At 38.3% G+C, this 19,085-nt stretch overlaps 1 protein-coding gene across 1 annotated transcript in view; it reads right to left on the bottom strand.

Moving 5' to 3' along the window:
* The window catches only part of znf330 (zinc finger protein 330), a 92,942-nt gene that overhangs the window by 64,115 nt on the left and 9,742 nt on the right, over nucleotides 1-19,085 (bottom strand). The window contains exons 2-5 of the mRNA XM_028802741.2: nucleotides 12,806-12,945; nucleotides 12,053-12,072; nucleotides 2,869-2,939; nucleotides 881-960 (exon numbers count right to left, since the gene is read on the bottom strand). Coding sequence (XP_028658574.2) covers nucleotides 881-960; nucleotides 2,869-2,939; nucleotides 12,053-12,072; nucleotides 12,806-12,925 — 291 coding nt within the window. The 5' untranslated portion in view covers nucleotides 12,926-12,945. The remainder of the gene's footprint in view (nucleotides 1-880; nucleotides 961-2,868; nucleotides 2,940-12,052; nucleotides 12,073-12,805; nucleotides 12,946-19,085) is intronic.

The following is a 19,085-nucleotide window of genomic DNA, read 5'->3' on the forward strand; positions in this document are numbered from 1 at the left end:
CACAAGAAAATTATCTTAGGCGTCATGCTTATTTTCTGATTCACAGTGGCTCATGACGACGTTCAACTCTTGTTTGGGCAGTTTAATGACATTGGATCGTTTTACCAAAGGAGGACTTGAGATGATTACTCACACATGTAAATGCGGATTATTATGAAACCAGGTTTCTACCTTATTCAACTTATTAACCATAAACTGATTATGGGCGTGAATGTAAACGCACTGACAGAACACTATGACAGAGTTTCTGGGGATGTCATACTACATGACTGCTAGTCATCGGTGCACATTTCATAACTTGTGAAGATTATGCAAAAGAAAGATACGAATGAAAATCGTTGGAAAAATCATGTAATGTGATGGAGGCTTAACAGATCTGCTGTAGACAAACTATGCGCAAGTCAGTCAGCGAGTCATTTTCTATCCTGCTTAGGCCTGAACAGGTGCATGGGGGTCTGCTGGAGCCTGTCCCAGCTTTTATAGGGCACAAGGCAGGAACAAACCCTGGAAAGGGTGCCAGTCCATCACAGGGTGCAAAGGTAAAAAAAATAAATCCACCGTATAGTTCAAGGTGTAACACTTTAGTTCTTTAAAAATGTAGACAAGTCCTAAGATGAAAACTTAGTCACAGAGTTTAAAAGTGACCTCACCAAGATACAGAACTAAAGTATTTTCAAAAATGTCATGATTAATAAGTGTGCCTTAAGAATGCAAAGAAATCTCTCTAGGGTCCTTGATTCATGTTAACATATTAGGTGGCTTTAATGCATACTAATACCAGTTCTGTTTTTAAGGATTACAGTTTATTTTTTCCATTAACAGCAGATACTGCTGCACACAAGCATACATGCAGTGTTTGGTTCAACTTTATAAGACTTACCACCATAGCCAGCCCAGTGCTGTGTACTCCAGGATGTTTAATCACACAATCTGAGGACTTCATCATGCATTTAGTTTTTCCTGAAGCAATTAAAAAAAAACAAAGTCACAAATGCAAAAGTTTGTTATTCATTTGGCTTGAAAGTCAGACATCCGATTGTGTATACTGTAAATTCTGCACAAGTTGTGTAGAAAGAGTCATTTTATACAGCAAGTGAAGAACATCTGTAGTTGAAATGTTTCCAGTTCTCTAAGCTATCAATGAATGTTTTGGTCTTTTATTAATTCATTTCTAATGGCGATTTTTATTGATTTCCCAAACAGGCTTAAAGAATTGCAAGATGCCACAAATCAACCTGGCATCAGTGAGTGCAGGTACACTGAAGGGCATATTCCTTTAAACCATATGTATGCAAAATTTGGTTGACCTAAGTGAAAGCGTACTCAGGTTATCGTGTTTACACACACACACATAATTCTAAAAATGGTATTTGCAGACTCAGGGAGGTCTAAAACGTTGAGATTCATCCCAATCTTGAAATGGAATTTTTGGATGATTACAATACTTTCCCTATACGATAAAGTCAGGGAGGTCTAAAATGTCGAGATTCAACAAAATCTTGACATCGAATCTTTGGAAAATTACAATGCTTTCCTTATACTTCGTATACAAGAAAATAAAAATGGAAGTTGTTATATAAAAATGAATCGAAAACTTTAGGGTTTTATATACACCTTCATACCTGCGGAACAGGTGTAAATTGAGGCTCACCTGTATTGGTTTGTTTATTTAATTACCTACTACTGAAACTCGTGGAAGTAGCCTTTGGAGTTAGAGAAGGCTTCTGCGACACTACAAAAAAAATGTATATATTTTACATTTTACAAATAAGAAAGTAAACTCTCTGCCCATTATTTACAAATGACAGGACTAATATCTGAATTGTGAAGAATTTATGCACCATGTCTTGAGAGGTTATTAGTTGATGGGCTTGTGAGAACAGTGCTTTAATTACAATAAACTTTTTAGCCCAGGTTGCCGCAACCTAAAATTTTTTGAGTTTCTAGAACATATCAGACATATCGGATCATAAGCTTTCAATTAATACTAAGATCAGAGTATTAATTAGGTGGAGTGGTGGCTCAGAGGCTAGGGATGTGCACTGGCAATCGGAAGGTTGCTGGTTCAAATCCCATAAATGCCAAAAGGGACTCTGCTCTGTTGGGCCCTTGAGCAAGACCCTTAACCTGTAATTGCTGAGCGCTTTGAGTAGTGAGAAAAGCGCTATATAACTGTATTATTATTAAGGCTGCAGTCCTAGTAGTTTGCAAGTACTTGCAAGACAGACAAACAGACACATTTTGTATATATGGCTCTGCTACCTGTCTAAGGTGGCTTGAAATCTAAGTAATCAATGTATACCCCAGCATTAATATTTGCAATGCACAATCCAATGCATTAGGTCTCTGTTAAATGCCATTTTCTACTGGATTCGTAAAAGCAGTGATATTGTTTGTGATGCGCCATGGTCTGGAATGCAGAGACATAGCAACAGGACAGACACACACAAAGACACTTCATTCTTTTTGTATAAAAATGAGCTACACAAATAAATGGTAGTGGTGGTACCAATCATGGCAGCACAGGGCAGTGAGCAACCCTGGATAGAATACTAGTCCATCTCAGGAGCCACTCAGACACACACCCACATTAACACAGGCTTAATGTAAAACTGTCTCTCAATCAGACATGCACATCTTGGGGAATGTGAGAGGAAATCCCTTGGAAGGACAAGCCACAGAGACAATGACCTGGTGTGTGATTTCAGCCAAGGATGTTATCTTTTGTGTCACCATGCTTTTAAGAGCCTGCAAAATGTATTGTAGAGTTAATAAAAAAAACAAGTATTACACAGCTGAAAGAGCCATTTTACATATTCTGTTAACAGCTAAGGCCCGCATGCTTGATGTGTTGTTGCTGTAACTTACCACACTGAGCACAGATTGGCAGCTTTTGTACAGAACTGCAGAAATAGCAAAAAGATCTGTTCTTCTGCCGCCTAAAAGAAAACAAACAATTAAATCACTGATAATCATTAATAGACAATAAAAGAAGTCAAGACATCTTAGCAACTAAAGCAAAATCAGCTAAATTTTAAACAAGCCATTTCTTCCTTTTATATCTAAACTAGCCATCCCCGTGGCTTCGCCCGCATATTCGTGAAACAGGACAGTGAGGAGGTTCCACCCAGCTCTCTACTCCTGACGTCACGCTTCTCCCTCCCCTCGGCCTGCAGCCTCTGTTTCGGATTAGCGCGAATCTATCACTCCTGCAAGCGAACTACAATTCTTAGCGCAATGAAAGAAGACGCAAAAATCAACCGGAATGTTCAAGCAAATTCAAGGAAAAAAAAAAAAACCTGACCTAAATCCGTTAAGTAGTTCTCTCGTTTGCTAACTAAGCGGAGTTAAAGTTATGCCTCAAGGCAGACGCGTGACTGAGGAGGGCCCTGCCCCCCTCCCCGCAGCCCGATGGATTCATGCTAATAAATCGGTACCGCAAACGAACTACGATACTTAGCGCAATAAGAAAGTCGCGAAATCAACAGAATGTTCAAGCAAATTATAGAAAAAAAACCCAATCTAAATCCATCAAGTAGTTCTCTCGTGAAAAGTGGACAGACATACAAACGGGTCTAAAAAAAAACTATGAGAAACTTCACGCTTGGACCACGAAAATTTTTAAAACCGTTTCTTAGCGAGCACCTTTGGGCCGAGGGTAACCACATTCCAAATTTCAAGTCCCAAGTCCTCATGGTTCACTGAGTCAGTGGTATCTGGCTTTTATATTTTATATATGATACACTATGTAACATGTAGATGGTATAAATTTAATCACACTTGATGTTTTAAAACAGTTTTATGAACCAGAAAGAACAATCTATAGAACATTTTACATGTAATGATTTTTTACGACCCAGTTTCATGTGTTTAAAAATACAATTATAAGTTTCAGCTTTGTGTCGGTCCCTCCATTTCTGTATATAACAACCACCTAATTATTTCTACCTTTTCTGATGAAAAAAATTACTTTTAATATGCAAATAAAGCTAAATATTTAATCACTAGTAGTTTACATTTGTGGTTTATTTCACATATTGTATATACAGTTAGGTCCATAAATATTTGGACAGAGACAACTTTTTTCTCATTTTGGTTCTGTATATTACCACAATGAATTTGAAATGAAACAACTCAGATGCAGTTGAAGTGCAGACTTTCAGCTTTAATTCAGTGGGGTCAACAAAACAATTACATAAAAATGTGAGGCAACTAAAGCATTTTTTGAACACAATCCCTTCATTTCAGGGGCTCAAAAGTAATTGGACAAATTAAATAACTGGAAATCAAATGTTCATTTCTAATACTTGGTTGAAAACCCTTTGCTGGCAATGACAGCCTGAAGTCTTGAACTCCTGGACATCACCAGATGCTCGGTTTCCTCCTTTTTAATGCTTTGCCAGGCCTTTACTGCAGCGGCTTTCAGTTGCTGTTTGTTTGTGGGCCTTTCTGTCTGAAGTTTAGTCTTCAACAAGTGAAATGCCTGCTCAGTTGGGTTAAGATCAGGTGACTGACTTGGCCATTCAAGAATTTTCCACTTCTTTGCTTTAATAAACTCCTGTGTTGCTTTGGCTGTATGTTTTGGGTCATTGTCCATCTGTATCATGAATCAATTTGACTGCTGTATTTAGCTGGATTTGAGCAGACAGTATGTCTCTGAACACCTCAGAATTCATTCGGCTGCTTCTGTCCTGTGTCACATCATCAATAAACACTAGTGTCCCAGTGCCACTGGCAGCCATCACACTGCCTCCCTCCACTGTGTTTTACAGATGATGTGCTATGCTTTGGATAATGAGCTGTTCCACGCCTTCTCCATACTTTTTTCTTGCCATCATTCTGGTAGAGGTTGATCTTGGTTTCATCAGTCCAAAGAATGTTTTTCCAGAACTGTGCCTGCTTTTTTAGATGTTCTTTAGCAAAGTCCAATCTAGTCTTTCTATTCTTGAGGCTTATGAGTGGCTTGCATCTTGCAGTGCACCGTCTGTATTTACTTTCATGCAGTCTTCTCTTTATGGTAGACTTGGATATCGATACGCCCGCCTACTCCCTGGAGAGTGTTGTTCACTTGGTTGGCTGTTGTGAAGGGGTTTCTCTTCACCATGGAAATGATTCTGCGATCATCCACCACTGTTGTCTTCTGTGGACGTCCAGGTCTTTTTGCGTTGCTGAGTTCACCAGTGCTTGCTTTCTTTCTCAGGATGTACCAAACTGTAGATTTTGCCACTCGTAATATTGTAGCAATTTCTCGGATGGGTTTTTTTTCTGCTTTCGCAGACTAAGGATGGCTTCTTTCACCTGCATGGAGAGCTCCTTTGACCGCATGTTGTCTGTTCACAGCAAAATCTTCCACATGCAAGCACCACACCTCAAATCAACTCCAAGCCTTTTATCTGCTTAATTGATAATGACATAATGACGGACTTGCCCACACCTGCCCATGAAATAGCCTTTGAGTCAATTGTCCAATTACTTTTGAGCCCCTGAAATGAAGGGATTGTGTTCAAAAAATGCTTTAGTTGCCTCACATTTTTATGTAATCGTTTTGTTCACTCCACTGAATTAAAGCTGAAAGTCTGCACTTCAACTGCATCTGAGTTGTTTCATTTAAAATTCATTGTGATAATATACAGAACCAAAATTAGAAAAAGTTGTCTCTGTCCAAATATTTATGGACCTAACTGTACAGTTGAAGTCAGAAGTTTACATACACTCAGGGTGAATTCTTTAAAGCTCACTATATAACCCCTCCACAGATTTTATACTAAAAAAACTACAAATTTGGCATATCATTTAAGACAACTACTTTGTGCTGGGCAAAAGCCATATTTTCCAATAATGTTCACAGACCTCTGAGTATTTCACTATATCACAGTTCCAGTGGATCACAAGTTTACATATACTTTGTTAACTGTGCCTTCAAACAGCTCGAGAAATTCCAGAAAATGATGTCAAGCCTTTAGGGAATTAGACACTTAGCTTCTGATAGCCAATTAGCCTAAATGGAGTCAACACGTGAATACTGTATATGTTAAGGCCTACCATCAAACTCACTGTATCTTGGATGACATAATGGGAAAATCAAAAGAAACCAGCCAAGACCTTAGAAAAAAAAATGGAGCTCCATAAATCTGGTTCATCCTTGGGAATAATTTCCAATAATTTAATCTGTACAAACAATAATACACAAGTATAAACACCATGGGACCACATAGCCATCATACCACTCAGGAAGGTGACGCTTCCTGTCTCCTAGACAAGATCGTACATTGACAAGAAAAGTGCAAATTAATCCCAGAGTAGCAGCAAAGAATCTTGGGAATATGCTGGAGGAAACAGGTAGACAAGTATCGATATCCACAGTAAATCAAGTCCTACACGGATATAACCTGAAAGGCTGCTCAATAACGACGGAGCCACTGCTCCAAAGCCGCCATAAAAAAAGCCAGACTGCAGTTTGCAATGGCACAAGGGGACAAAGATCTTACCTTCTGGAGAAATGTCCTCTGGTCTGATGAATCTAAGATCTAACTGTTTGACCATAATGACCATCATCATGTTTGGAAGAAATAGAGCAAGGCTTGTAAGCCAAAGAACACCATCCTAACCGTTAAGCATGTGGGTGGAGGCATCATTTTGTGGTATCATGAGGAAGGAAAATGATGGAGATATACTGCTGCAACATCTCAAGAGCTCAGCAAGTAAGTTGAAGCTCAGTCATAAATGGGCTTTCCAAATGGACAATAACCCCAAACAGATTTCCAAAGTTGTGGCAAAATGGCTTAAAGACAACAAAGGCAAGGTATCGGAGTGGCCATCACAAAGCCCTGACCTCAATCTGATTGTAAATTTGTGGGCAAAAGTGAAAAAGCATGTAAGAGCAAGGAGGCTTATGGACCTGTCCTAGTTATACCAGTTCTGTATGGAGAAATGGGCCAAACTTCCAGCAACATATTGTAAGAAGCTTGTGGAAGGCGACCCAAAACATTTGGCTCAAATTAAACAATTTAAAGGCAATGCGACCAAATATGAACAAGAGTGTATGTAAACTTGTAACCCACTGGAACTGTGACACAGTCAATAAAAAGTGAAATACTCTGAGGTCTGTGAACATTGTTGGAAAAAATTATTTTTGCCTTGCACAAAGTAAACATCTTAAACAAAATATTATAGTTTATTAGTATAAAATCTGTAGAGGGGATACAAAGGGAGTTTTAAAGTGTATGTTAGCTTCTGACTTCAACTGTAGCAAACTTGGTGATTTTTCATAAGACAAAATACTGCTCTCAAAACCACTAAATCCAAATCAGAGATGGGGAGCCAGAGTCTACCTCTGCCTGTCTATCACAGGGCCACCCCCCGCATGCAAAGAGCCAATTAAGAATCAAAATTTGTTCTGATGTGAAAAATCATCAAATTTTCAAAAGCATTTATATTCAATATTATTTTGCTCAACGAACTAGGATGAACTGAATTTACAGGACTTTAATTACAGGCATTCCAAATATCATTTTATATTGTACTACTAATTTATGCATTTGATCCAGTCCACTTCGTTTTCGATTACTTTATGACCTGGGAATGGAAAATAAGCACAGATGCCACAGAACCTGTTTCAATTCATTTATAACCTGGATAGGCATGGATGCCATTGGGCAAGGAATTGCCAAATAAGTTTACACCTTGAGAAAGGAAGAAGTGCGGAAGTACTTAAAAGATCAAACACTTTCACCACAGTCATTCATCATCAGGACAAAGATAGCCAATAAAATGTGTCCAATGTCGCACGTCCCGAAACTCCATGTGTACATTTTAACAAAAGAATGGTTTCTCTGATGGAACAAGAAGAAGAAAAGGAAGAAAAACAATGACAGGAGGCTGACATCAGAGATCAAGAGACATGAGATCATCTGGTTTGGATGTCAGAAAACATAACAATAAACAATAACTATGAATAACGGCAATCTCTATAAACCAAAAGCGGTCCACTTCTGATTTTCAGTAAGTGTTTCCAAGACTATTCAGATCCAGATTTATCTATTGTGTTTTTTATTATATTTTCCCTAGTGGGGGCTGGGTGGTCTCGTAGGCCTTGGAAGCCCTGCAGATTTTGTTTTTTTTTTCTTTTCCAGCCATCTGGAGTAATTTGTTGTTTTTTCTGTCCTCCCTGCCCGTCGGACCTTACTAATTAAAATAGAACAAAAGTATTGCCTAATTTTATTTTTATATTTTTTCCTCTTTTTTCATCTTGTAAAGCACTTTGAGCTACATCATTTGTATGAAACGTGCTATATAAATAAATGCTGTTGTTCTATTTGGTATTGTTATACAGTGGTGTGAAAAACTATTTGCCCCCTTCCTGATTTCTTATTCTTTTGCATGTTTGTCACACAAAATGTTTCTGATCATCAAACACATTTAACCATTAGTCAAATATAACACAAGTAAACACAAAATGCAGTTTTTAAATGATGGTGTTTATTATTTAGGGAGAAAAAAAATCCAAACCTACATGGCCCTGTGTGAAAAAGTAATTGCCCCCTTGTTAAAAAATAACCTAACTGTGGTGTATCACACCTGAGTTCAATTTCCGTAGCCACCCCCAGGCCTGATTACTGCCACACCTGTTTCAATCAAGAAATCACTTAAATAGGAGCTGCCTGACACAGAAAAGTAGACCAAAAGCACCTCAAAAGCCAGACATCATGCCAAGATCCAAAGAAATTCAGGAACAAATGAGAACAGAAGTAATTGAGATCTATCAGTCTGGTAAAGGTTATAAAGCCATTTCTAAAGCTTTGGCAGTCCAGCGAACCACAGTGAGAGCCATTATCCACAAATGGCAAAAACATGGAACAGTGGTGAACCTTCCCAGGAGTGGCCAGCCGACCAAAATTACCCCAAGAGCGCAGAGACGACTCATCCGAGAGGTCACAAAAGACCCCAGGACAACGGCTAAAGAACTGCAGGCCTCACTTGCCTCAATTAAGGTCAGTGTTCACGACTCCACCATAAGAAAGAGACTGGGCAAAAACGGCCTGCATGGCAGATTTCCAAGACGCAAACCACTGTTAAGCAAAAAGAACATTAGGGCTCGTCTCAATTTTGCTAAGAAACATCTCAATGATTGCCAAGACTTTTGGGAAAATACCTTGTGGACTGATGAGTCAAAAGTTGAACTTTTTGGAAGGCAAATGTCCCGTTACATCTGGCGTAAAAGGAACACAGCATTTCAGAAAAAGAACATCATACCAACAGTAAAATATGGTGGTGGTAGTGTCATGGTCTGTGGTTGTTTTGCTGCTTCAGGACCTGGAAGGCTTGCTGTGATAGATGGAACCATGAATTCTACTGTCTACCAAAAAATCCTGAAGGAGAATGTCCGGCCATCTGTTCGTCAACTCAAGCTGAAGCGATCTTGGGTGCTGCAACAGGACAATGGCCCAAAACACACCAGCAAATCCACCTCTGAATGGCTGAAGAAAAACAAAATGAAGACTTTGGAGTGGCCTAGTCAAAGTCCTGACCTGAATCCAATTGAGATGCTATGGCATGACCTTAAAAAGGCGGTTCATGCTAGAAAACCCTCAAATAAAGCTGAATTACAACAATTTTGCAAAGATGAGTGGGCCAAAATTCCTCCAGAGCGCTGTAAAAGACTCATTGCAAGTTATCGCAAACGCTTGATTGCAGTTATTGCTGCTAAGGGAGGCCCAACCAGTTATTAGGTTCAGGGGGCAATGTAGGTTTGGATTTTTTTTTCTCCCTAAATAATAAAAACCACCATTTACAAACTGCATTTTGTGTTTACTTGTGTTATATTTGACTAATGGTTAAATGTGTTTGATGATCAGAAACATTTTGTGTGACAAACATGCAAAAGAATAAGAAATCAGGAAGGGGGCAAATAGTTTTTCACACCACTGTATATGTTAATAAATACCACATTGCTTTTATATTTTCTATACTTTGCCTTTGAATCTAGAATGACTGAAATAATAAATGGGTACCAAGAGTGAGTTAGATAGCTACTGTCCTATTCACAAGGTTTATCAAGGTTATTGTGGTTGCTCATCAAAAACAACTACAGCAAAAGGAAGAAATAATTTGATTAGCAAGTAGCATTTAACCAAAAGGGTTACAATTTTATGTGTGTCACAGTAACATCTGCAAGTTTGTTACAGCTGCTGATAGTGAATCTCTATATGAAGAATCTTAGGCAGAATGCTGCAGTGTGACTGGCACCACTTGAGACTGTCTGGCTAGGATCTCAGTATATATGTGCGTGTGTCCTATGTGCAAAATTGTACAGTGACCGACAATTGGCACCACTCGAGACTCTGTCTGGTGTGTATGTGTGTGTGTATTAATCTTTGATTGCAAGAGTAGATGAACCCAATAAATGTTCCTGGTAGTCTCACAAATTTCACAATAATACAAAAATAGACTTCCTAAAATAGTAAATTAATTATGAACTTTGCAATAAACTGGGGAAACAGAAGACAACTATGTATGTTTCCTAGTCAACCTGTTAAAGCGACAACAAAAAAATCATTCTAATGCAGGGGTGGGCAGATTCAGTCCTGGAGGGCCGCAGTGGTTGCAGGTTTTTGTTCCAACCCAGTTGCTTAATTAAAAACCAATCCTTGTCAATTATTTAATCGCATGGCTTGCTAGTGCTTTAACTCTACCATGTCAGGTCATTCTCATATCCTAGATTTATTTTCCTTTCTAAGGATATCATCCAAATGATTTGAAGTCTAAAACAGATAAGTAATTCTCAGTGCTTTTTTCTCTTCACTTTCCTTCCAAGTATTTAATTAAACCAAATAGTGCGTGATAAATCCACACAGGTGTAAATGAAAACAAGCTAAATGGAGAACTGCTGGTCTCTTTTGTCATTTGCATGGTATTGCTAATTAGGAGCAATTAAAAACCAAGAATACAGCTGTTTAAGACTAAAATAAGCAATAAGGGTTCAAAATCTTAACGAGCGAGACAACTAAAGTGAAGCTGAAGTGTTACTTGAGCAATAAGGGCTTCTTATTAAGCAATTGGGTTGGAGCAAAAACCTGCAGCCACCGCGGCCCTCCAGGACTGAATCTGCCCACCCCTGTTCTAATGCAACAAGCATGACAAAGTAGGGACACCAAACCAGTAGAACAAATTGTGGCCTGTGTCACTTGACTGCTTTACTGATCCAGAAGTACACAACTCAGATGTAGACTTGTCATTTGTCTACACTGAAACAAAAAACAATGGTCAGTCACACTTGGCAGCAATGAAGGAGTGGGATTCTCTGTACTTCTAAAAATACACTTGAAAACAATTCCATATAAATATGGTTATCAAACTGGAAACCTGGATACTTTGCTGTTTTTTGTTTTTGTCTTTTTACTTGGGATTAACAGTACAAAGTAATGGGGATTGTGGAAAAGAGGTGAAAGAGAGAGTGCAGGCAGGGTGGAATGGGTGGAGAAGAGTGTCAGGAGTAATTTGTGACAGACGGGTATCAGCAAGAGTGAAAGGGAAGGTCTACAGGACGGTAGTGAGACCAGCTATGTTATATGGGTTGGAGACGGTGGCACTGACCAGAAAGCAGGAGACACAGCTGGAGGTAGCAGAGTTAAAGATGCTAAGATTTGCATTGGGTGTGATGAGGATGGACAGGATTAGAAATGAGGACATTAGAGGGTCAGCTCAAGTTGGACAGTTGGGAGACAAAGTCAGAGATGAGAGACTGCATTGGTTTGGATATGTGTAGAGGAGAGATGAGGGGTATATTGGGAGAAGGATGCTAAGGATAGAGCTGCCAGGGAAGAGGAAAAGAGGAAGGCCTAAGCAAAGATTTATAGATGTGGTGAGAGAAGACATGTAGGTGATAGTGTGACGGAACAAGATGACGAGGACAGGAAGATATGGAAGAAGATGATCCGCTGTGGCAACCCCTAACGAAAGAAGGAGTCTTTTTACCATCACGCTTATATAGTGTTGTGTGTTTCCAATTAACTATGAGAAGAAAACGAGTCACCAAAGAAAAGAGTGTACATACCTCTGACACTTATCACATTCCTGTAAAATAAAATTGACACAATATTAGCATAACATAAACCTTTGACAAAAATGATTTAACAAATGCAAATGACACATTGCTTTTACAGTATGCAAAGGGAAAAATTAGCATGGGACATTGTCATGGTCAGATATGCAAAAATTACTCTAACATCCAGCACTAGGGAGTTACAAAACAGGATCAACAAGGGGAAAAACAGACATTACGGTGACCTCGGGGTGCTGAAGCTGCTGCTACAGCTCATCAAAAACACCTCGAATAGATGTTAGTCAGTAAAATTCATGACACATTTGGTGGGGGGGGCACTTAGTCATAGGTATTGTGACACACTGGATGAGTTCATGGGATACGGACCCATGCTTGACAACAACAGTGGTTATGTTTACAACACGAGTAATTTCTAATACAACATCATATTCTCAAAACCCATTTAATCTAGGTCAGGGTCACAGGGGGCTGGAGCCTTCAGTAGCAGCAGAAACCAATTTATGGACAGGTCATCAGTTCATCATAGGGTCATCTTATGTAAACACTACCATTCAAACTAACGGAAGGCCAATTTGGAATTGCCAGTTAAACTAGCCAGCTTGTGTACCTTTAAACTGTGATTTGCACCGCTTTTAAAATAAATTACTTTTAGTACTTTTTTACCTTTACAGGTACAACTAATATTTTCTCATCATCTGCACATTCTTTATTCTTTCATATGATGATTGTAATGACTGCTGTTACCATGGAGGCATTGCAGGGATGCTTGGCAAGGTCCACCACTTCTCTGTTTGCCCGCATCTGTTTCTCCCGCTCCTTCCGGTTTTCTGCCTTCTTACGGGCACCCGTCTTCTTCTTTGGCATTTTTCAACGGTGATAATAGCCTAAAATGTAAAGTGCACCAATAAACAGAATTAGTCCCAAGGATGTAATTTATCTGTTCAGTGAATTTATTATCCAACTAGCATAGTAAAGTGGCTTAATGGTACAATGGTAAGTCTGTCTGTTGATAGCATTGTGCATTTACAAACTTCTGTGCACTGGATACGCCAGCCCTTACATCCCTCATTCTTTGTGCATCTTGCTGCCTTTGTTTATCGGACATTCGAGACCTTATAGCCGTCGCTCTTTTGAGCTCCATGTTTCCTCTGTTTATTGGACATTGCCACCTTCTTGTGGACACTGGATGTTTTATTATTTTATATACAGAGAGATGTATTGTACATAATTTTTCTGTTAGGTATTGTGTAGGATTAAAGAGATTAATAAAGCTTGAACAAATTATTTAAAAATTACTTCTGTCACTTTTGATCAGTTCTAAGACTTTAAGCATAAATACTTTTGTCTCTTTGTATAATGCCATCCATCCATACATCCATCCTGTTTACAAACCCAACGACTTTATTATAAGATCTCTTGGACTGCAGTCTGTCCTAACAGAATTACGTAAAAGGCAGCAACCAAACCTGGAGGTGGCACAATTCAAATAAGCACACATATAAAATAAATATTTATTGTTGCAGTAGCTTTTCTCCCAAGTGTTAAATCTGGAAAGGATCTCTCAAAACGCCTGAATCACGAAAGACATTTCAGTCATGAGGAGATAACAGGTGCAGAGTGCCTGTAAGTAAATGTCTTTAATGGCTTTTTCTTTTTCCTCCTGATTATAATGGTTTTGTTTGGTTTTAATTTCTAGATTTTCTGATGTTTTAAGTTTTTTATAATTGTGTCTTTTATTTATTTATTTATTGTTTGTTCGGTGTCCTTGAGTTCCCTGAAAGGCGCCTTGTATAAATAAAATGTATTATTATTATTACTATTAATGTATCACTTCACTAACAACTGTATAGCAGTATAAGGTACTTTTTGTATTCTATTTTTTTGTCGAGAAAGAAATTGCCGCCTATAAATAAGAAATACAGACAGACCGCTTATAAACGAATTCTACTTCTACAGATGTTTGTAAAAAGATTTGGTATGCAAGTCATTTGCACTTAAAATGCTGGTTAAGGGAAAAATTTGGAGAAAATTCGTAACATTTTAATAATTAATTAAAAGAAAAACTTACTAATACAGTGATCCCTCGCTGTATCGCGCTTCGCCTTTCGCGGCTTCACTCTATCGCGGATTTTATATGTAAGCATATTTAAATATATATCGCGGATTTTTTGCTGGTTCGCGGATTTCTGCGGACAATGGGTCTTTTAATTTCTGGTACATGCTTCCTCAGTTGGTTTGCCCAGTTGATTTCATACAAGGGACGCTATTGGCAGATGGCTGAGAAGCTACCCAACGCATTTTCTCTCTCTCTCTCTCTTGCGCTGACGTAGGGGGGTGTGAGCAGGGGGGCTGTTCGCACACCTAGACGATAGGGACGTTGCTACCTTCTGTGTGCAGCTGCTTCCTGAAGGACATGCTGCACGGTGCTTCGCATACTTAAAAGCTCAAAGGGCACGTATTGATTTTTGACTTTGTTTTTCTCTCTCTCTCGCTGCTCCTGACGGAGGGGGTGTGAGCTGCCGCCTTCAACAGCTTTGTACCGGCGGTGCTTCGCATACGTAAAAGCCAAACAGCCCTATTGATTTTTTTTTTTGACTGCTTGCTTTGTTCTCTCTCTCCTGACGCGCACTCCTTTGAAAAGGAAGATATGTTTGCATTCTTTTAATTGTGAGACAGAACTGTCATCTCTGTCTTGTCATGGAGCACAGTTTAAACTTTTGAAAAAGAGACAAATGTTTGTTTGCAGTGTTTGAATAACGTTCCTGTCTCTCTACAACCTCCTGTGTTTCTGCGCAAATCTGTGACCCAAGCATGACAATATAAAAATAACCATATAAACATATGGTTTCTACTTCGCGGATTTTCTTATTTCGCGGGTGGCTCTGGAACGCAACCCCCGCGATGGAGGAGGGATTACTGTAAATGTAAAATGACAGTGAAGTAGTGCTGGGCGGTATACCGGTTTATACCAAAAACCTTTTGTTATTTTTGTTATGATATGTATTTTTCTTATACTGCAACACCGGTTTAAATAGTCTAAACAACGTTCACAACGTGGCGCAGCAGGAAACTGTTTAAGAGGGGACCTTTTTTCACTGCTGCACCGCTAAACCGGCATGCAACGGAGTACAAATGTTAGTAGAGGTATTGAGAGGTGACAATGGACAGAGAACATTCTGAAACTGAAGCTGTAACAGGCAATAAAGTTGAACATGATGACACAGAAGAACTTTTGCCAAAAAACATGTCTGTTGTCTGGAGATACTTTGGTTTTAAAAGGTTGGATGTGGACCATTATGTTCAAATCTGTGAATACTGTTTCTATACTACTGGATAATACTGCAAGCCAAGTTGTACTTGTTTTATTTTGTTCAATACTGTGTAATGTACCTGGGTACTGTGTTGACTTTAATCTCGACGCGACTTTATTGTCGCCATTTCTACTTTATTCTCGCCATTTATGTCGAGAGTAAAGTTGACATGTTGACTTTATTCTCGGAATTTGTCATTAAAGTAGAACATAGTAAACTAAACTTCATCTTAAACTGAATATTTAATTTACTAGATTTTCTCAAACCCCATCATAAGTTATGTAGCACATTAAATGCTTTGTGTTAAGTGTTCCCCGAGACATTTTAATAGCTACGTGCTTCTTAAACTGACTAAGAGGAGGAGCAGGCAGCGATCACCACACAGAATCCATTCACTTCATGATATTCCTCCTCTCTGAAAATTTAGAATGCTGAGATAAATGCTTGATATCATTTTCATGATGAAATGCATTAAAGCAGGTATTAAATATGCATGGTAGTGTGGCGGTAGTGCTGCTCCCTTGCAGTAAGGGGTCCCCAGGTGTACATTCAGTGTAGAGAACTTTATGGCAGATGTGACGAGGCTCCAATAAACTGGATGTATGAATGGGTATCGCGCAGGTTTAACTGAAATATTGTGTAAATGTTGTGTTCATGATCTGGTGGTCGGAAACACGAACACAGAATTCAATGGATGTTCTTCTGAGCGGGCTTTCTTTATTGCATGTGTGCTGTCTCTGTCTGACGTACCAAACCCCCAGGTCCTATCCTTCCTTTTTCTTTCTCCAGATAACCAATCACCACACGAACCACAAGCCTGTTGTTTACTAAGCAGAAATTTCAAATTCTTCTTTATCGCTTCTTTTTCTAATTGAAAATTTAAGCTGCTGTCCTTTAACACAAACCTGTTTGCCATCAGAACTTAAACAAGCACTATTCATTTTAATTAAAGGACAAACAAAAGGGTCTGAATTCATTAAAGTGGCTTTTAGAACATTAGAACAATCTAGACAAGAACAGGCCAATCAGCCCAACAAAGCCCACCAGTCCCATTAACTTAATTCTTCTAAAATAACATTGAGTTTTGAGAGTCCCTAAAGTCCTACTGTCCACCATACTACTTGGTAGTTAATTCTACGTGTCTGTGATTCTCTGTGTAAAGAAAAACTTCCTAATGTTTATGCAAAATTTATTTATTTTTTTTTTTGTTTTCTAATATTTTTATTTTATTAATTTTCATTGTAATCATTCCATACAAACAGATCAATTTATAACCCAACAAATTTGAAGACTAATCAAACCCCACCCCTGAGAAGGAGAGCTTAGCTAAAGGAAAATTGCTTTAGGCTTTTTAATAAGGCAACATTAAACAAAATAAAGGCAGAAGTAAATATCTATGTAAATAAGAGATGGAGAAGGGAGTTAAATGCAATAATAGTTATTTCTCTTATTCTAAAATAATATTGATTAAATCCTGCCATGTTTTGAAAAAATGTTGTACAGATCCTCTAACTGAAAATTTGATTTTTTCCAATTTCAAATAATATAAAACATCGGTTTCCCACTGACTTATAAGAGGAGAATTAGGATTCTTCCAATTTAACAAAATAAGTCTGTGTGCTAAAAGTGTAGTGAGTGCAATCACCGTTTGCTTGCCCTTCTCCAATTCAAGTCCATCTGGAAGAGCACCGAACACAGCTGTTAATGGGTTAGGAGGGATTGTGATACCAAGGCTGTCTGAGAGGCACTTAAAAATTTTTGTCCAAAATGATGTTAGTTTGGTGCAGGCCCAAAACATGTGACCCAGTGAGGCAGGAGCTTGGTTGCAGCGCTCACAGGTTGGATCCTGGCCTGGAAACATTTTGGACAGTTTTAAGCGAGACAGATTAGCTCGGTATATAATTTTTAGTTGAATAATTCTATGCTTTGCGCATATAGAACTCGAGTGAATTCTCTGCTTTGCTACCTTCCACTCCTTTTCTGATATATTGATTAAGAGATCTTTTTCCCAATGTCCTCTTGGATCTTTGAAAGGTAGGGACTCTAATAAGATTTTATATATTGCGGAAATAGTGTTTGTTTCCTCGGAATTGAGCATTATTTTTTCCAGGATTGTGGAGGGTGCAAGGTGGGGGAAATCGGGCAGTTTCTGTTTAACAAAATTTCTAATTTGAAGATAGTAAAAGAAATGTGTAGCTGGGAGGTTAAATTTTGAACGTAATTGTTCAAAAGATGTAAATATGTTGTCTATATAAAGATCTCTAAGCATTTAAATCCCAAAACTTTTCCAGGTATTAAAAACTGGATATACTTGCGAAGGTTGAAAGAGGTGGTTCTCTTGCAGAGGTGCCACTGATAAAAGATTTTCCATCTTAAAATGCTTCCTAATTTGGTTCCATATTCTGAGTGAGTAAAGCACAATTGGGTTATTAGTATATTTGCGATAACTTTCATTTATTGGAGAGCAGAGCAGGGAGTATAAAGAAGTACTACAGGATTTTACTTCTATTGCGGACCAAGCCTGTGTATGTTCATTTATTTGTGTCCAGGTTTTTATGGCTTGTATGTTTGCTGCCCAGTAATAAAACTGAAAATTAGGTAAAGCCATGCCACCTTCTGCCTGAGGTCTTTGTAGGGTCGCTCTTCGGATACGTGGGTGTTTTGAGTTCCAAATGAATGAGGTTATTATTGAATCTAACTGTTTAAAAAACGATTTGTTGATATATATTGAAATGTTTTGAAATAAAAAGAGAAGTTTAGGAAGGATATTCATCTTAACAATGTTAATTCTTCCAGCTAAAGTGAGATGAAGGGTTGACCATCTATGCAAGTCTTGCGTAATTTTTTCCATACAGACGCCAAAATTTTGTTGATAAAGAGCTTTATGTTTACTTGTGATATTTACCCCTAGGTATTTAAACTGATTTGCTATGGTAAAAGGTACTACCTGGTCGCTTATTCCAAGTGCCTATCGTTCTTTGTGGAAAGAAAAACTTCCTAATGTTTATGCAAAATTTACCCTTCACAAGTTTCCAACTGTGTCCCCGTGTTCTTAATGAACTCATTTTAAAGTCACCGTCTTGATCCACTGGACTAATTCACTTCATCATTTTAAATACTTCAGTCAGGTCTCCTCTTAACCTCCTTTAATGACTCAGCCCGTTTAACCTTTCCTCATAATTCATCCCCTGTAGTCCTGGAATCAGCTGAGTTGCTCTTTCTTGGACTTTTTCTAGCCTGGAAACCAAAACTGCACACAGTACAGATGAGGCCTCACCAGTAAACCAGTTATATGATTTTATTCCATTTGGCTTTGAAATTAACATGCAAATATTTTTTAAACTTACACTTTTACTGTAAAACTTCAGTAAAAACAATTTTTTGAATTAAATTTTCATCAATATCGCATTGAATTTTGATTCTGTGTTTGGACTTTTATCATGACAACACAACATATATCTGCCCGTAAGAGAATTCTTTTCTTTCTCTCTAATAAATAAACAGACTTTTTCGAATGTTTGTCTATGTGATTTGTCAATTGTCTTTACAAAATCTATTCTAACGGGAAACAGTTAAAGTTTTAATACGAATGGCATGTCAAGATCTCTTTGTTGTCTAATATTATCCGGGGAAGATGTACTACATTACCTTTCTTGGATACATCCTTCTTTCAACAGTAATTCGGCCGGTGGAAGACCAGATGGTGTTAACGG

The sequence above is a fragment of the Erpetoichthys calabaricus genome, chromosome 5, assembly GCF_900747795.2.
Source record: "Erpetoichthys calabaricus chromosome 5, fErpCal1.3, whole genome shotgun sequence".
Classification (NCBI taxonomy): Eukaryota; Metazoa; Chordata; class Cladistia; order Polypteriformes; family Polypteridae; genus Erpetoichthys; species Erpetoichthys calabaricus.